General features: G+C 39.1%; 2 protein-coding genes across 2 annotated transcripts; both read right to left on the bottom strand.

Moving 5' to 3' along the window:
• Positions 1 to 971: 971 nt before the first annotated feature.
• LOC146306122 (uncharacterized) lies at positions 972 to 3,511 on the bottom strand. Its single transcript, XM_084711703.1, has 5 exons — positions 3,397 to 3,511; positions 2,548 to 3,255; positions 1,455 to 1,583; positions 1,331 to 1,374; positions 972 to 1,195 (listed from the first exon to the last, which is right to left on the bottom strand). Exons 1-5 carry the CDS (start codon positions 3,449 to 3,451, stop codon positions 1,076 to 1,078), a joined length of 1,056 nt encoding a protein of 351 aa, XP_084567829.1. The 5' UTR covers positions 3,452 to 3,511; the 3' UTR covers positions 972 to 1,075.
• Positions 3,512 to 7,337: 3,826 nt separating this feature from the next.
• Positions 7,338 to 10,600, bottom strand: LOC146306121 (uncharacterized). The gene is made up of 5 exons (XM_084711680.1): positions 10,536 to 10,600; positions 9,696 to 10,400; positions 9,474 to 9,599; positions 9,036 to 9,073; positions 7,338 to 7,591 (listed from the first exon to the last, which is right to left on the bottom strand). The coding sequence occupies exons 1-5, from the start codon at positions 10,588 to 10,590 to the stop codon at positions 7,472 to 7,474; spliced, it is 1,044 nt and encodes a 347-aa protein (XP_084567806.1). The 5' UTR covers positions 10,591 to 10,600; the 3' UTR covers positions 7,338 to 7,471.
• Positions 10,601 to 12,537: the final 1,937 nt, after the last annotated feature.

The raw sequence follows: 12,537 nt of genomic DNA, 5'->3' as shown, positions 1-12,537 counted from the left end.
CAAAGAAGGCACACAGGTTTACCTCCGATGTCGACAAACAGGTACTCTGCCTCCCACCTGCTTTGAAAGTCTTTGTTTTCAAAGTCCACTTTTCCTTTGGCCATTTATTTTGGGGTCTAGCTGAAGTGTCACTGTAAAAGTGCTGACCGATGCATTCATCCACCGACCACTGATCAGTGTGTCATTAAAGCAGCAGGAGGAGGGGCTGGTGCACAGGTCTTGACTTATGTGACAGCTGTTGCAGTGCATTGTGGGATTTGTAGTACGAGTGGTGGGAGTGCTATTTACTGGCGGGTCATTAATAATAAACACAAGGAATTATCTTGTGGGCCGTATATAATTGTATATGTAGCCTTGAGTTTGACATGTACATTAAATCACCCTTTCACACCACATTTCCATTCGTGTTGTGTATGTTGTGTTAAACAATATATTTAAAAAGAAAAAGAAAAAAAAAAACGGAAAACAAAACCTATGTCTCTGTGTTCTTATATAAAGATCCAGTCTTGTTTCCCTTCTGTAAAACAAAGTATAACATCTGAGTACCAGGCTTGGACCAACCAAATTCAACCAATCAATCAGTGTTTAGCAGGACAGAGTTCAGATTCATTAGGTAGCTACTGTATGTTCTCCATGTTTGTTAAGACACATCCCCTTTTCAACATTCAAAATAAATTTCTCTTTAAGTCCTGCCTGCCTAACCTGTTTCACTCTGAAATATGTCACGATCGAAAGCTAGATAATCGAAAATGCTGTTTGATCTAGCAGGTGGGTTTGTAGCGATGTATGTGACAAACTGTAAAATGTTCAGCAATGTGAAAGCAATACAACAGTACAGTTGTGATACTGGAAATATGGCACCACCCACACAGAGAAACGTGACAGACAGCAGCACTGTCACAAGTTTGTTCAAGTAGTTAACTGAAAAATTAGGCTTTATATTCATTATATAGTATGTGCATCATCTTGTTAAAACTGTTTTTATTCAAAGAAAATTGACATCACTTCATTTTAACAGCTGTTAACAGTGTTAAATCTTACAGGAAAACAAATTACAGATGAAATATGTCCAGTTTTACTGCCTCACACTGGAGTACACACATTCATTCTTGGTGTTGTTCTTCTGTCTTCTTGGTCTGTTGGGCGGGTTAACATTTAGAGCAGCATAATGGAGGTTGTCTGCATCTCGGATACCCTGGTAACAAAATATACATTAATGAATCACAATATAGTACATCGATGAAATCCACAAAATAACTAATTGTTGTCATGTTAAGTGTATTACAATGGTAACTTCACAGTTATTTTACAGTAAATAGATGATATTCACCTCTGCATTTGTTGTGGTCGAAGCTGAATCTCTTGGAGACTCTGCTGTGAAAGACAGACAAAGCTGCTGATTTAAAAGCATCTTCAGTGAACACAAGCAGCCAGTTACAAACAGTACCAGTTACCTGTACGTTGGCAGCTGTTTCTCTTCTTCATCTTGTACAGTGAAGCAGCCATTAAAACAACCAGGATGATGGTGAATGCCAAAGCTCCACTCAAGAAATACACAAGGGTGTCAGAATTGTTCACCTCATCTGCAGACAGACAGACATCAGGAGACGTTAAGAGGAGCTGAAAACAGAGAATTAGACAGATCAAGATTTTGGTCGATGACATAGTGTGGACTTCAACACCTGTCCTACCCTACTCCCACAAAAATAATCCTGTCCCTTCCCAGTCCCATTATAGAGTTAAAAAACAATGCTGTCCTGTCCCAAGACTGGAAGAATGGCTGCTGTCTCATCCCATTCCTGTCCAAGTGACTGCAAAAAACAGACCCATCATTGTTATGTTTTCTACTCCTGCCTGCTCCTGTTGACTTTTTTCCCCTGTCCGGTCCCAGTCCCACGATTACTAGTCCCAAATGTCAGCCTGTACCTAGCATACATGCTTTTGATGGTGGAGAAAACCGGAGCACCCAGGGGAAACCTCTGAAAGATCATGGAGAACATGCAAACTCTACTCCCTCTACGATTGAAACTGTGATACAGTGATCCATGACTTAAAATGAATGTGGGCCATGGGCATAAAGTGGGGAGAGGCTACTTTCCTACTTTATACCCCCTTATGTCTGGCCCCCTTGCTCCAATCACATTCATCTTAAAACTTGGCCATAATTTGGATCTCAACTACACAACTATTAAGTTTTGTTACTGCATCTTGCACAGCTGTGACATTATCACACTAACAAAGTATGTCCAAAGACAGACAGATATAAATTTCTGCTTAAGTATTCAAAAGTGCATCTGTGGTCGTTCCCACTACAGTAGATGTCTCCATGAGACACACACACACACACACACACACACACACACACACACACACACACACTCACAAGGTGAAAAAATATCAGTCATGCAGGGAACCAAAGGCAGTATTGCGTCTTTATGTTATGTATTTCTGTTTTTTAAAAAAAGTACTATTGACAGAAATCTTAAAAAATATAAAAAATATATATATAATTTAATCACTTCTGTGTTAGAATTTTGTAGTACTTACGGACAAAGTCCAGGTTGGTCCCGTCTCCAAACAGTATGTGTCCACATGAGGCAACAGCACAGTAGTAGGTCCCAGCATGAGAAAGATTCAGGTTTTTCATTGGTAAGTTGTAGACACAGGTGTGTGTTTGTGTGTCAGGTTTCCTCTCACATGAATCATTTCTGCCTCCATGGGTGTAAATGAGTCCTGGATGAGATTCTTCAGAGTTTTTGAACCAGTAAACACTGTGTTCTCCATCACAGGTCCCAGTGTGTACTGTACAGTTCAGAGACACAGAGTCTCCTGGCTGGACGCTCTCAGATTCTGACTGATGGACCAAAGCTGGGACGTTCAAACCTGAACCCTTTACACTGACAACGATGCTCTCCACAAATTCAAAATTGTATGCAGAGCTACCTACACAGTAATAAGTAGCTGAGTCTGAGGGGCACAAATTTGAGATTGTCAAGTTATTTATACCCTGTTTTGTTTCCAGTCTGAAGCGTTGATTGTTCTTGAATTCATCAGCAAAAGTGCCCTTTTTATCATGTTTGTAGAAGGTAGAGAGGAGCCTCGGTTTCTGTCCCAGAGTTTGCTTGTACCAGAGAAACATGGCTGCAGTGTCATCTTGATAGAAACATCGTAAGGTCACACTGTCGCCAACATCAGCTGTTATAAAATCACTGTCTTGATGCACGGATGAGGAAATTTTAAGATCATTTGTCTGAGCTGAATAGAAAAGAGACAAAGAAAAGAGCAAAAAGAATGCAAAGGTAGAAGTTTGTCATAATGATTGAAAATGATATCAACAATGACTAAACATAAGGATCTCATAAGGATACAAATACATCCACAAAAGACCAAACTTACCTTTTCTCCACAAGCAAAGACAAGTCAGATATAAAGCAAACTTCAGAGATGTCATCGTGATCAACACGTCTTGGTGAATGCAGAGGAGCTCCAGATGTTCTCATCTTTTAGAGAGAGGACTGCGTTTGATTGGCTAACAAGAAGTGACACTGAATGCCCTGTTTTGGAAACAATGAACACATGTTCAGTGCTCCCTCATTTGTCTATGATCTACAACAAAAAGATTTGTTCTTAATATTAGGGTTTACTAAAGTTTTAGGTAACTTTAGTGGAGGCAACTAAAACAACTTGGCCAAGGATAGGGTACAGATCTTTGTTCAGGGAGAACTAAGAAATTTTAGGCAGTAGTTTCTTTAGTCTTTGAAATGAACAAGGATTTGTTGCGTATAGTATCATATAGGTCATTTGTGCAAGTAGCTTATTACAATAAATATTTACATTTATTGTTAGGTGGAGATCTCTAGTGGCCATAGTTATTAGGATCAAAGGAGGAAGTAGGTGAACTAGTAAAGACCAAAGACAGTCCATGACAGAGGGAGGCGGGGTGGATGGGTGACTCAGACATGGGACTCGAGAGACCGGACCGGACAATGTATTTACAGTTGCAGTTACAGTTGCAATATAGCTTAAGTTACATTACAGCACTCTTCCTGTTTTCAAGCACTGCTACAAAGTTTCCACTCACCAGGTTCACCACAGAAAAAAAGATGAGAGTGAAAGTTGGCTAGACTAAAACATGCTACCAGCCCTAATGTGCCTGCTAACAAAACAGTATTTCTTGATCTTTGTAAGGATTTAATACCTGTAACACTTATTAATGTCTTTACTGTTAGTTGTTTGAAAATATTAGTGTTAAAAAGTGTCCATACGTAGGACACATGAGGGCTTGGATTCGTTCTTTCCTTGTTATAAGAATGACAGAATCATTTGTGACAGAAATTAGAGGGTGGTGTGTTGTTGTAAACTAGCATTATAAAACAGGAGTACGCCTACGGCCACGCTAGCAGATGTGTTAGGCTGTACTTAGGAACAGTGGTGCTCAGATCTACATAGTACCATATTTTAGTTTAGTGTTTTAGCATGCTAAAGTTTGCTGTCACCAACCACTTAAAATGACAGGAATTAGTCTTGCAGAACCACCAACGAGTGATCACAATTCATTCTAACAGAAGGTTAATGTGTGTACCACATGACACGGTAATTCATTCAATAGCTGCTGAGACATTTTAGTCACAATAGCAAATGGGATCCTCGTGGTAGTGCTAGATGGAGTGTCAGGGGATTACCAAAGTCAGAGGGGTTCAACCACTGGGGACTTTTGATGGCTATATCAAATTTTGTGCCATTCCATCCAATAGATGTTGAGTTATTTCACAAGATTAGTGAAGACTTTGACTTGGTGGGGACACTACAGGAAAATAATCAAGGGATCTGCAGAGTTACCTGGGTTTATCCTCTGGGCACCATGGACATCTGTACCAAATTCCATGAAAATCTATTTGATAGTTAACCTGACACATTAGCTGGTTTGTTACACAGAAATATCTGGGAAGTCGTCCTTAGAAACTGTTGGAAAAGGGCAAGCACCTTCAAAAAAAATACTTGGCAGGTGACTGGATGAACCATTTGTCTTTCGTGTCAAAAACAGGTTAGCTTCAACCAGTCAGATTAAACTTGCCAAAGCTGATCAGGAGAAGAGCTGAAACATCTTTTCCATTGAGAAAAGCCTTCAGTGCAATTTTTTCCTCTTTGCCAGTGAAGACATACCCTCCAAATAATAATTTGAAGCCTAGCAAGATAATGCCTTGCAAGGTAATATGATAGTTATAGAGACATGAAACATCAGACCAAACATGTCAACCTCTTGATATCACTATAAGAAAAGTCCTAGGAGAGTCAGTAGTTAGAGTCAAGAACATTTTATTTATGTTTGTTTATAACATAAGTTATCTTATATCATATAGAGCAGGTCTAAACTGTACTCTTTATAATATTGTTTACAGAGACCCAACTGTCGCACTTGCTGACAGTAACAACAAAAACTCCCTTTTAACAAGCAGAAACTTCAAGCAGAACCAGGCTCTGGGTGGGTGGCCATACGCTTTGACCAGTTAGGTTGAGAGAGAAACAGAGGGGTGAGAGGAGGTTAGAGAACATACACAAGCACAATGCAAATTCCACGTACAGTTAGTAGGAATCATCCTCTGGGGACCATGGGGATCTGCGCAAAATTTAATCTTGAGATTGGCTAATTAAGTCTGGATCAAAGTTGTGGAATAGCTGGGCAACTAATATCGTCATTTCCGAGCCATGCTGCCATATGGCTAAAAACAACCTTTCCTTTGCAGTTATTGACATTGCAGCAAATAGCTATGCAACTTAGGCCAACAATAAGTTGCCCTAAGAATGGCTCATCTTGAGGTGTTTTGGCGATACAATTACACTACATTCTAAATAAAAACAATGTCATGATTGATTGCATAGAGTTCTTGTTTTCAGATTTCCAGTTAATATTTAATTCAACCTTGTTAAAGCATTTGGTCACTGACTTATTGATATAATCTACTAGAATCGTTTGGGCAATAGAGTTATACTGTGTGACTGCTGTGCATGAAAACACTGCAGAGACTTCCTGTTTCAAACCACACAGACATAAAGAGCAAAGGGTCAGGAGAAGCATGTGACCAGAGTATACTGAAAGCTTTAACTGCAGACCACAGAGGTGTTAAAAAGATCTTCACATCTCTGAGTCAGTGTGTATAAATAAATAACCTGCAAAGACATTTGGGAAAGGCATTCATCACTCACTATCTCACAGTCGAGTTACTGCCATGTTCAAAATGTATATTCAGAAATGACATGTTGGAGGGTTTCAACAAGTCCAGCCTTGCTAAGTCACATCTGTATTGGTATATTAATGTATAATTCATGAAAAGCACTGCTGAAGTAACGACAAAGAGGGACACAATAACATGTCAAGATAGTTTCACTTCCTGTTAAGGTTGGCTTTCTCTCATGCTCCTCTGCTCTTTATTTATTTATTTTTTTTTATCTCTAGTTCCAACTAGAAAGCAAATGTCCTTTTGTCTGATGAAGAGGAAAACACTGAAACAGTAAACACACCTCAACCAGAAAAGTTTTGAACAAGCACAAATTGCATCTATTAATGTGCTGTTTCATGACATCAGGTCATCTATGATTTCTCATGTGCTCTTTAATTACTACCAACGTAGTATCTTAGTTTCTTACATTCCTGTATTTATTTTTTAATCTAAAAGATAAATAGTTCCACCAATCACAACACAATAGAGTGGCAGCATAAAAGTTCCTTACTTTATTCTTTAAGTCCTCAAAAAGACATTGTACCTCAATTGTACCCCTTTCCTCAGAGTGTGAGACTAAATTCATCCTACACACTCCATCATGAAACATACTTCTATTTTTATGCTTTATTATTTAAATAAATTCAACTTCTGCAAAAGAAGACAATACATGTTTACTCATCAAGCAGCTGGTCAAACTAAGGTTCCACCTCTCACTTGACAGATGAACCAATCATACTCGTGGATAATGGGGTGGTACTTGGGGTGGCCAATCAGATTTCGGGGGTGGCCAGTGCCTCCCAGTGCACCACCTCCAGAAACGCCCACGAGTGGCAGGGTGTTGCCTGTGATGGCCTGCTTTGATGATCATGTAGGCGACACACTCAGTGATGGAGGTTTTAAAAGGTGTTGCATGCTTTCAGCAGTGCAGCACTAACTGACGTACAGTCCCTCTCAACGCTAACGGTAGTGTGAACGCTATTTCAAGTACTGAAGCCCACAGCCACCACAGAGATGAGCTGCGCCTGGTTGTGCTTGTACGTTGTTAACTACAATAATAGTGAAAGTAGACATAGGTCATTGTACTGTATCAAGAAAGCTTGATTTTTGGAAGGAATGTTTTATTAGTTTATTGTAAGGCAAGGCAAGACTTTACATAAAGGTGAAATCTGACAGCAAGAAATGCATTATATAGCTTCATAGAGGCATTCATCAGCCACAGACACAAACTACAAATAAAATATTTCCACTTCCTACTGCTTTACACTCGAGTACACACATTCACTTTGGGTCTTTTCTCTCTGTCTTGTCGATCTGTTGACCTTGAATTCCCTCAAAGCAGCGTAATGAAGGTTGTCTGAGTCTTGGAAATCCTGGTAATGAAATATTTTAACATATCAATACACATCAGTTGTTTGAGACATACATGCATTGTTCACATCAACAGCAACACCTGTATAACAGATTGATCAAAATGAAGCACAGCACTTAGAAAATAGTTCCTCTTTGCTTTACAAGTAGGCATTCACCGTGACGGGAACAGAATGAACCCCATTTATGCCCCTTTTATGCACAAAAATAGATAATTTGGTTTCAGTTAATGTGACCATCACAGCCCACATACTTTCATGCATACTTTATATTGGCATGTCAATTCATCTTCTAGAGGGCACCGGTCAGAGTCAAAAGTTACCCCAAAAAAGAAGAAGAGTCAAAACTTTGTGACAGCAATGTACTTGAGAAACAGGCAAAAGCCGAGGCAGAGTTATAGATGGCGTTGGTCTGTGTGGCCATTAAATACATGGCGACATTTGTTGTGTCCTGTGGTCGTGTCTTGCTTGAACTATTGGCTACACTTGCCCTCCGCAATTACCAGTCGTACTGCTCCGTTTGGTCTGTATCTGTACACTTTCAGAAAACATCCACAAATACAGACAAGTACAGACAGAAGGTTCCGAAAAAAACCCAAAAAACATTCTGTCTGTAACATAGTGGAAATGCAAGACAAACGTGGAACCTAAGACTCAAATGGGTTGCACCAACTAGTCTTTCTTAAGCTTGGTCCTAACTGTTAAGTTGGTCTTTGTTAAGACCAGCCTATAAAGTGGAATTTTCATTTGTTGCCCAACCAAACTTAAGCCTAGTCTTAAGTATGCCCAGTCTTACCGATGCATGTCGTGCTTGCCCAGCAGCATGTGTTTCTAGGATACATGTTTTTGTAGTTTGTAGCTAATCATTTAGAATTTGCAGTAATGTCATGGAGGATCAAAGAAAAAAATACATTTTCACCAACAAGAAAGAGATAAGAAAATCAATAGAGCAGTGATAGCTCTTTAAGTTCAAATAGATCTGTACTATGGAAATGAAGCCTCTATGTATGTCCAATGACTGGATCGCTTCTGTATGTATTAACGCTGTCTTGTCTTCTTATTGTAAAGTCAGTGTACAAGATGTGCCATTATCAACACAATGTTGACTAGTGTCACAAGCTGTATTGTTTAAAGTCATCCGATAGATATGGGCTAGAGTTTGATTTTATGTCTGCTCCTAAATAGGCGAAAGATGTATGATCTGGTCTCAGCGAAAAGAAGGCTTAAGCCTAAATGGTGCAACCATGGCATAGCTACTAGTTCAGACTCGGACTGCCAACTTCCAATTGTGGTAAAGACCGAACACCTACTGTATGCAATAGGTATTTCAGAGTTATTCTACTGATTGCATTTATTTCCACAGTTGTTGTTTTTTTCATCCTTTATACATTGTTGTTGTGCTGCAATATAGATTGTTTTAGTGGTGCAATTCCTCCAAAATACTCACCACTGCATTTGGAGCCAAGGCAGCTGAAGATCTTGAATCTGGTTAAGAGAAAAACAACATAAATTCACTAAGCTGATGGAGAGTAGAGCGATTCTTTAAACTCCTTAACCTTATGAGTAATATACTACTAATACACTATCATAAAATTTGACAACAACTGCATATCAACATAAAAGTATCAATAGAGACCTGTTCGAAAATGACTTCACACTGTAACAACAGCACTATTTAACAGTGGAAAGCCTTCGTCTACTTGCATCTAGTAAAAATACCTTCCCCTGGTATGTAGAAGGAAGCAGCAATGGAATATGCTGATTTCCGACACTCTTGTCTTGATTTGGTTGTCATTATTAATCATATCAACTTCAAAAGGTTGCAAAACCAGTATAAAGCACATAAACACACGCTGTCAAAAATAATAAATCAATGTTAGCCCACCTGTACACTGGCAGTTGTTTCTTTTGTTCATTGTATATGCTGCATATGCCAGTAAAACAACCAGGATGGAGTTGAAAGCCAACGCCCCAATCAAGAAATGCAGCAAGACAAAAGAGTCTGCCTTTTCTGCAACCCAAGATGATAACAGACATTACAGAGCTTTAAAATACTGTGGAGGTAGTAAGACTCTATACACAAAACATCTTCTATGATGCTACTTACGCTTTAAGTCCGACTTTTTCTCCCCTCCAAACAGTATGTGTCCACATGAAGCAACAGCACAGAAGTAGGTCTCAGCATGAGAAAGATTTAGGCTCTTCATTGGCAAGTTGTAGACACAGGTGTGTGTTTGTGTGTTGGGTTTCCTCTCACATGAATCATTCCTGCCTCCATGGGTGTAAATGAGTCCTGGATGAGATTCTTCAGAGTTTCTGAACCAGTAAACACTGTGTTCTCCATCACAGGTCCCAGTGTGTACTGTACAGTTCAGAGTCACAGATCCTCCTGCCTGGATGGTGTCAGATTCTGACTGATGGATCAAAGCTGGGATGTCCAAACCTGAACCCTTTACACTGACAGTAACGCCCTCTACAAATTCAAAATCATAATCATAGCATCCTGTGCAGTAGTAGGTGGCTGAGTCTGAAATGTGTAAATTGGAGATTGTCAAATGATTTTTACCGTTTCCTACGTCTAGTGTGAAACGAGAATCATTTTTGAATTTGTCACGAAAGAAGCCTCTTTTCTCATGTTTATAGAAGGAGGAGAGGAGCTTTGGTTTCTGTCCCAGAATTTGCTTATACCAGTAAAACATCACTGCATTTCCCTCATAGGAACATCGCAAAGTCACACTGTCACCAACATTAGCTGATAGAAAACCACTGTCTTGACGTACGTATATGGACGATTTTGGATTGGTTGTCTGAGCTGAAGAAAAAAGAGATCCAGAAAGAGAAAATTTTATTCAATAAAACGGGTTAATCATAATAGCTGTATAAAAACTCTGTAATTACGTGTAATATACAAATCAGTATACAAATACAATAACAACAGACAACTTACCTGTTATTTCCAAGAACAGACAAGCCAGATACAGAGCAAACCTCAGAGGTGTCATCGTGTTAAGGATGCCGTGATGAATGAATCGAGCCTCAATACGTTCTCCACTTTTCAGAGAACAGAAGGCTGTGTTTGATTGGCTAACGAGAGGTACAACCTAATATCCTGAGTTGGAAACAGTGAACACATGATCATTGCTGCATTGAATGCTTTGCATGAAAACAGATGTTTGAGAGACGCTCCGCTTATCTCATTTCTAGTACATGTCATCAGGCTTTATAATGTCCAGCTGCTGGGAATATGGACAACAGTACTTTGATCACTCACTTCCTGGAATATTTGGTCAAAGATTGAGTGAACCTATTCTTACAAAAGAGAAATGGTGGTATCTAGCTGTAACCTGATAGCACATCTGCAAATTAAATAATATATATTTTTTATTCTGGTTATTTTTGGAACATATGGCTAATGTTGCTGGTGATCTTAACTTATTATTTCAGGATGTTCATTGCCTCAACACACACTGTTTGATACAATAGTGAATGTAATACCTGTGTTTTGGCACAATGATCTATCAGGTTACTGTAGGTGTACATGATAAGACATTTAGGCTAACACTGACTTATGGACATTACTTTCCAAACAGGGGTGGTCATGAGGGTTTCTGGCAATATTACCTGTATTACACTGCACTCTAAGTGATTTTGACCAAAAAATTAATATAATATCTAAGTGCATATTCACAAATTTTACAGATATACTTGATATTACTTAACCAGTTCAAGACAACTCAGCACTATTTTAGCTTTCATGACTTGGATCATATTAAAGAAATTTGTTACAGAGCATAACAAAATGTTTGCAAATGAATATATTAGTTTGATCTCTCAAATGTTTTCTTCAGTTTTTAATAACATAGGCAGCAGGGGTATACTGTGTGGCTGCTGTGCATGAAAACACTGCAGAAACTTCCTGTCTGAAACCACAAAGACAAAGACAGTGGAGGGACTCAGTAAACAGCATGCCTACAAAGTGTAGTGAGCGTTTGTCTTTGACTGCTGACCACATAGCAGCTAAAAAAAGATCTTTACACCTCCGGGCTTGTGGCAAACAATCAGCATATTTACCGTAAACAACCTGTGATCAATAAAATGCATTATTAAGTTGGGGGAACACTACTGGATGGATTAGTTTGTGCCACATGCAACATCACGTGTTGGCAGGTCTTGTGGTGAAAGGGCTGGCTTGGATGTTTGTGAGCACGCTGTCATGCCTTGAAGGTGTCATGGCCGCATCATACAGGCTTGTTTGCAATGCCAGATCATTTATGTTCCAGTGAGTGTGCATGTTGTCCTCCACATGCCTTGTTCTCACCCTTTTCAATACTTGAATAAATAATATAAAAATAATCTTTTAATCATGGTATAATACAGATGATGAATTAAGGAGTCTCACAGCTAAAATAAAGAAGCTTCCGATGTACTAATTCACCACAAACAACAACCAAATAACATGTTGTGTGGAAGGGAAAACACATATGCAGACTATAAATGCTGAAGGTTTTTATAAAATAAAAAATGTTCATGCCTTTAACAGTATACTAACTGTTTTTATGTTCATTTTCCTTTATTGAGTATGTGAGCCCACAATCACCACAGACCTCAGTTATGTGCAGGCGACTGTTTGCATGTAGCTGACAACAAGTGTAGCGAGAGTGGAAATGTGGCACCTCAGTCACATCAAAGGAACTGGGCTTAACTGTAGCTAAAGGAACATGTTTAATTGGTGCTTTGCAAGGTGAATCTTTACATTCAGTATGTGGAGGTGAAATCTGACAAAACTGTCATTTCTGGTAGCACAGACACAAACAGGTGGGAGCAAGTCACACATGTGCAAGTCACAAGCAAGTGACAACTTAACGTTAGCTTCTTAACTAGAGTTTAACCAGTCAAGAAGTTAGCTAAAAAGACATCTGTGGGTTTCGGAGTGACAGATGAAGTTGAAT

This window comes from Lutjanus erythropterus, chromosome 23, assembly GCF_056507025.1.
Source record: "Lutjanus erythropterus isolate fLutEry1 chromosome 23, fLutEry1.hap2, whole genome shotgun sequence".
Classification (NCBI taxonomy): Eukaryota; Metazoa; Chordata; class Actinopteri; order Lutjaniformes; family Lutjanidae; genus Lutjanus; species Lutjanus erythropterus.
This window is presented reverse-complemented; position numbering and strand designations above follow the sequence as displayed.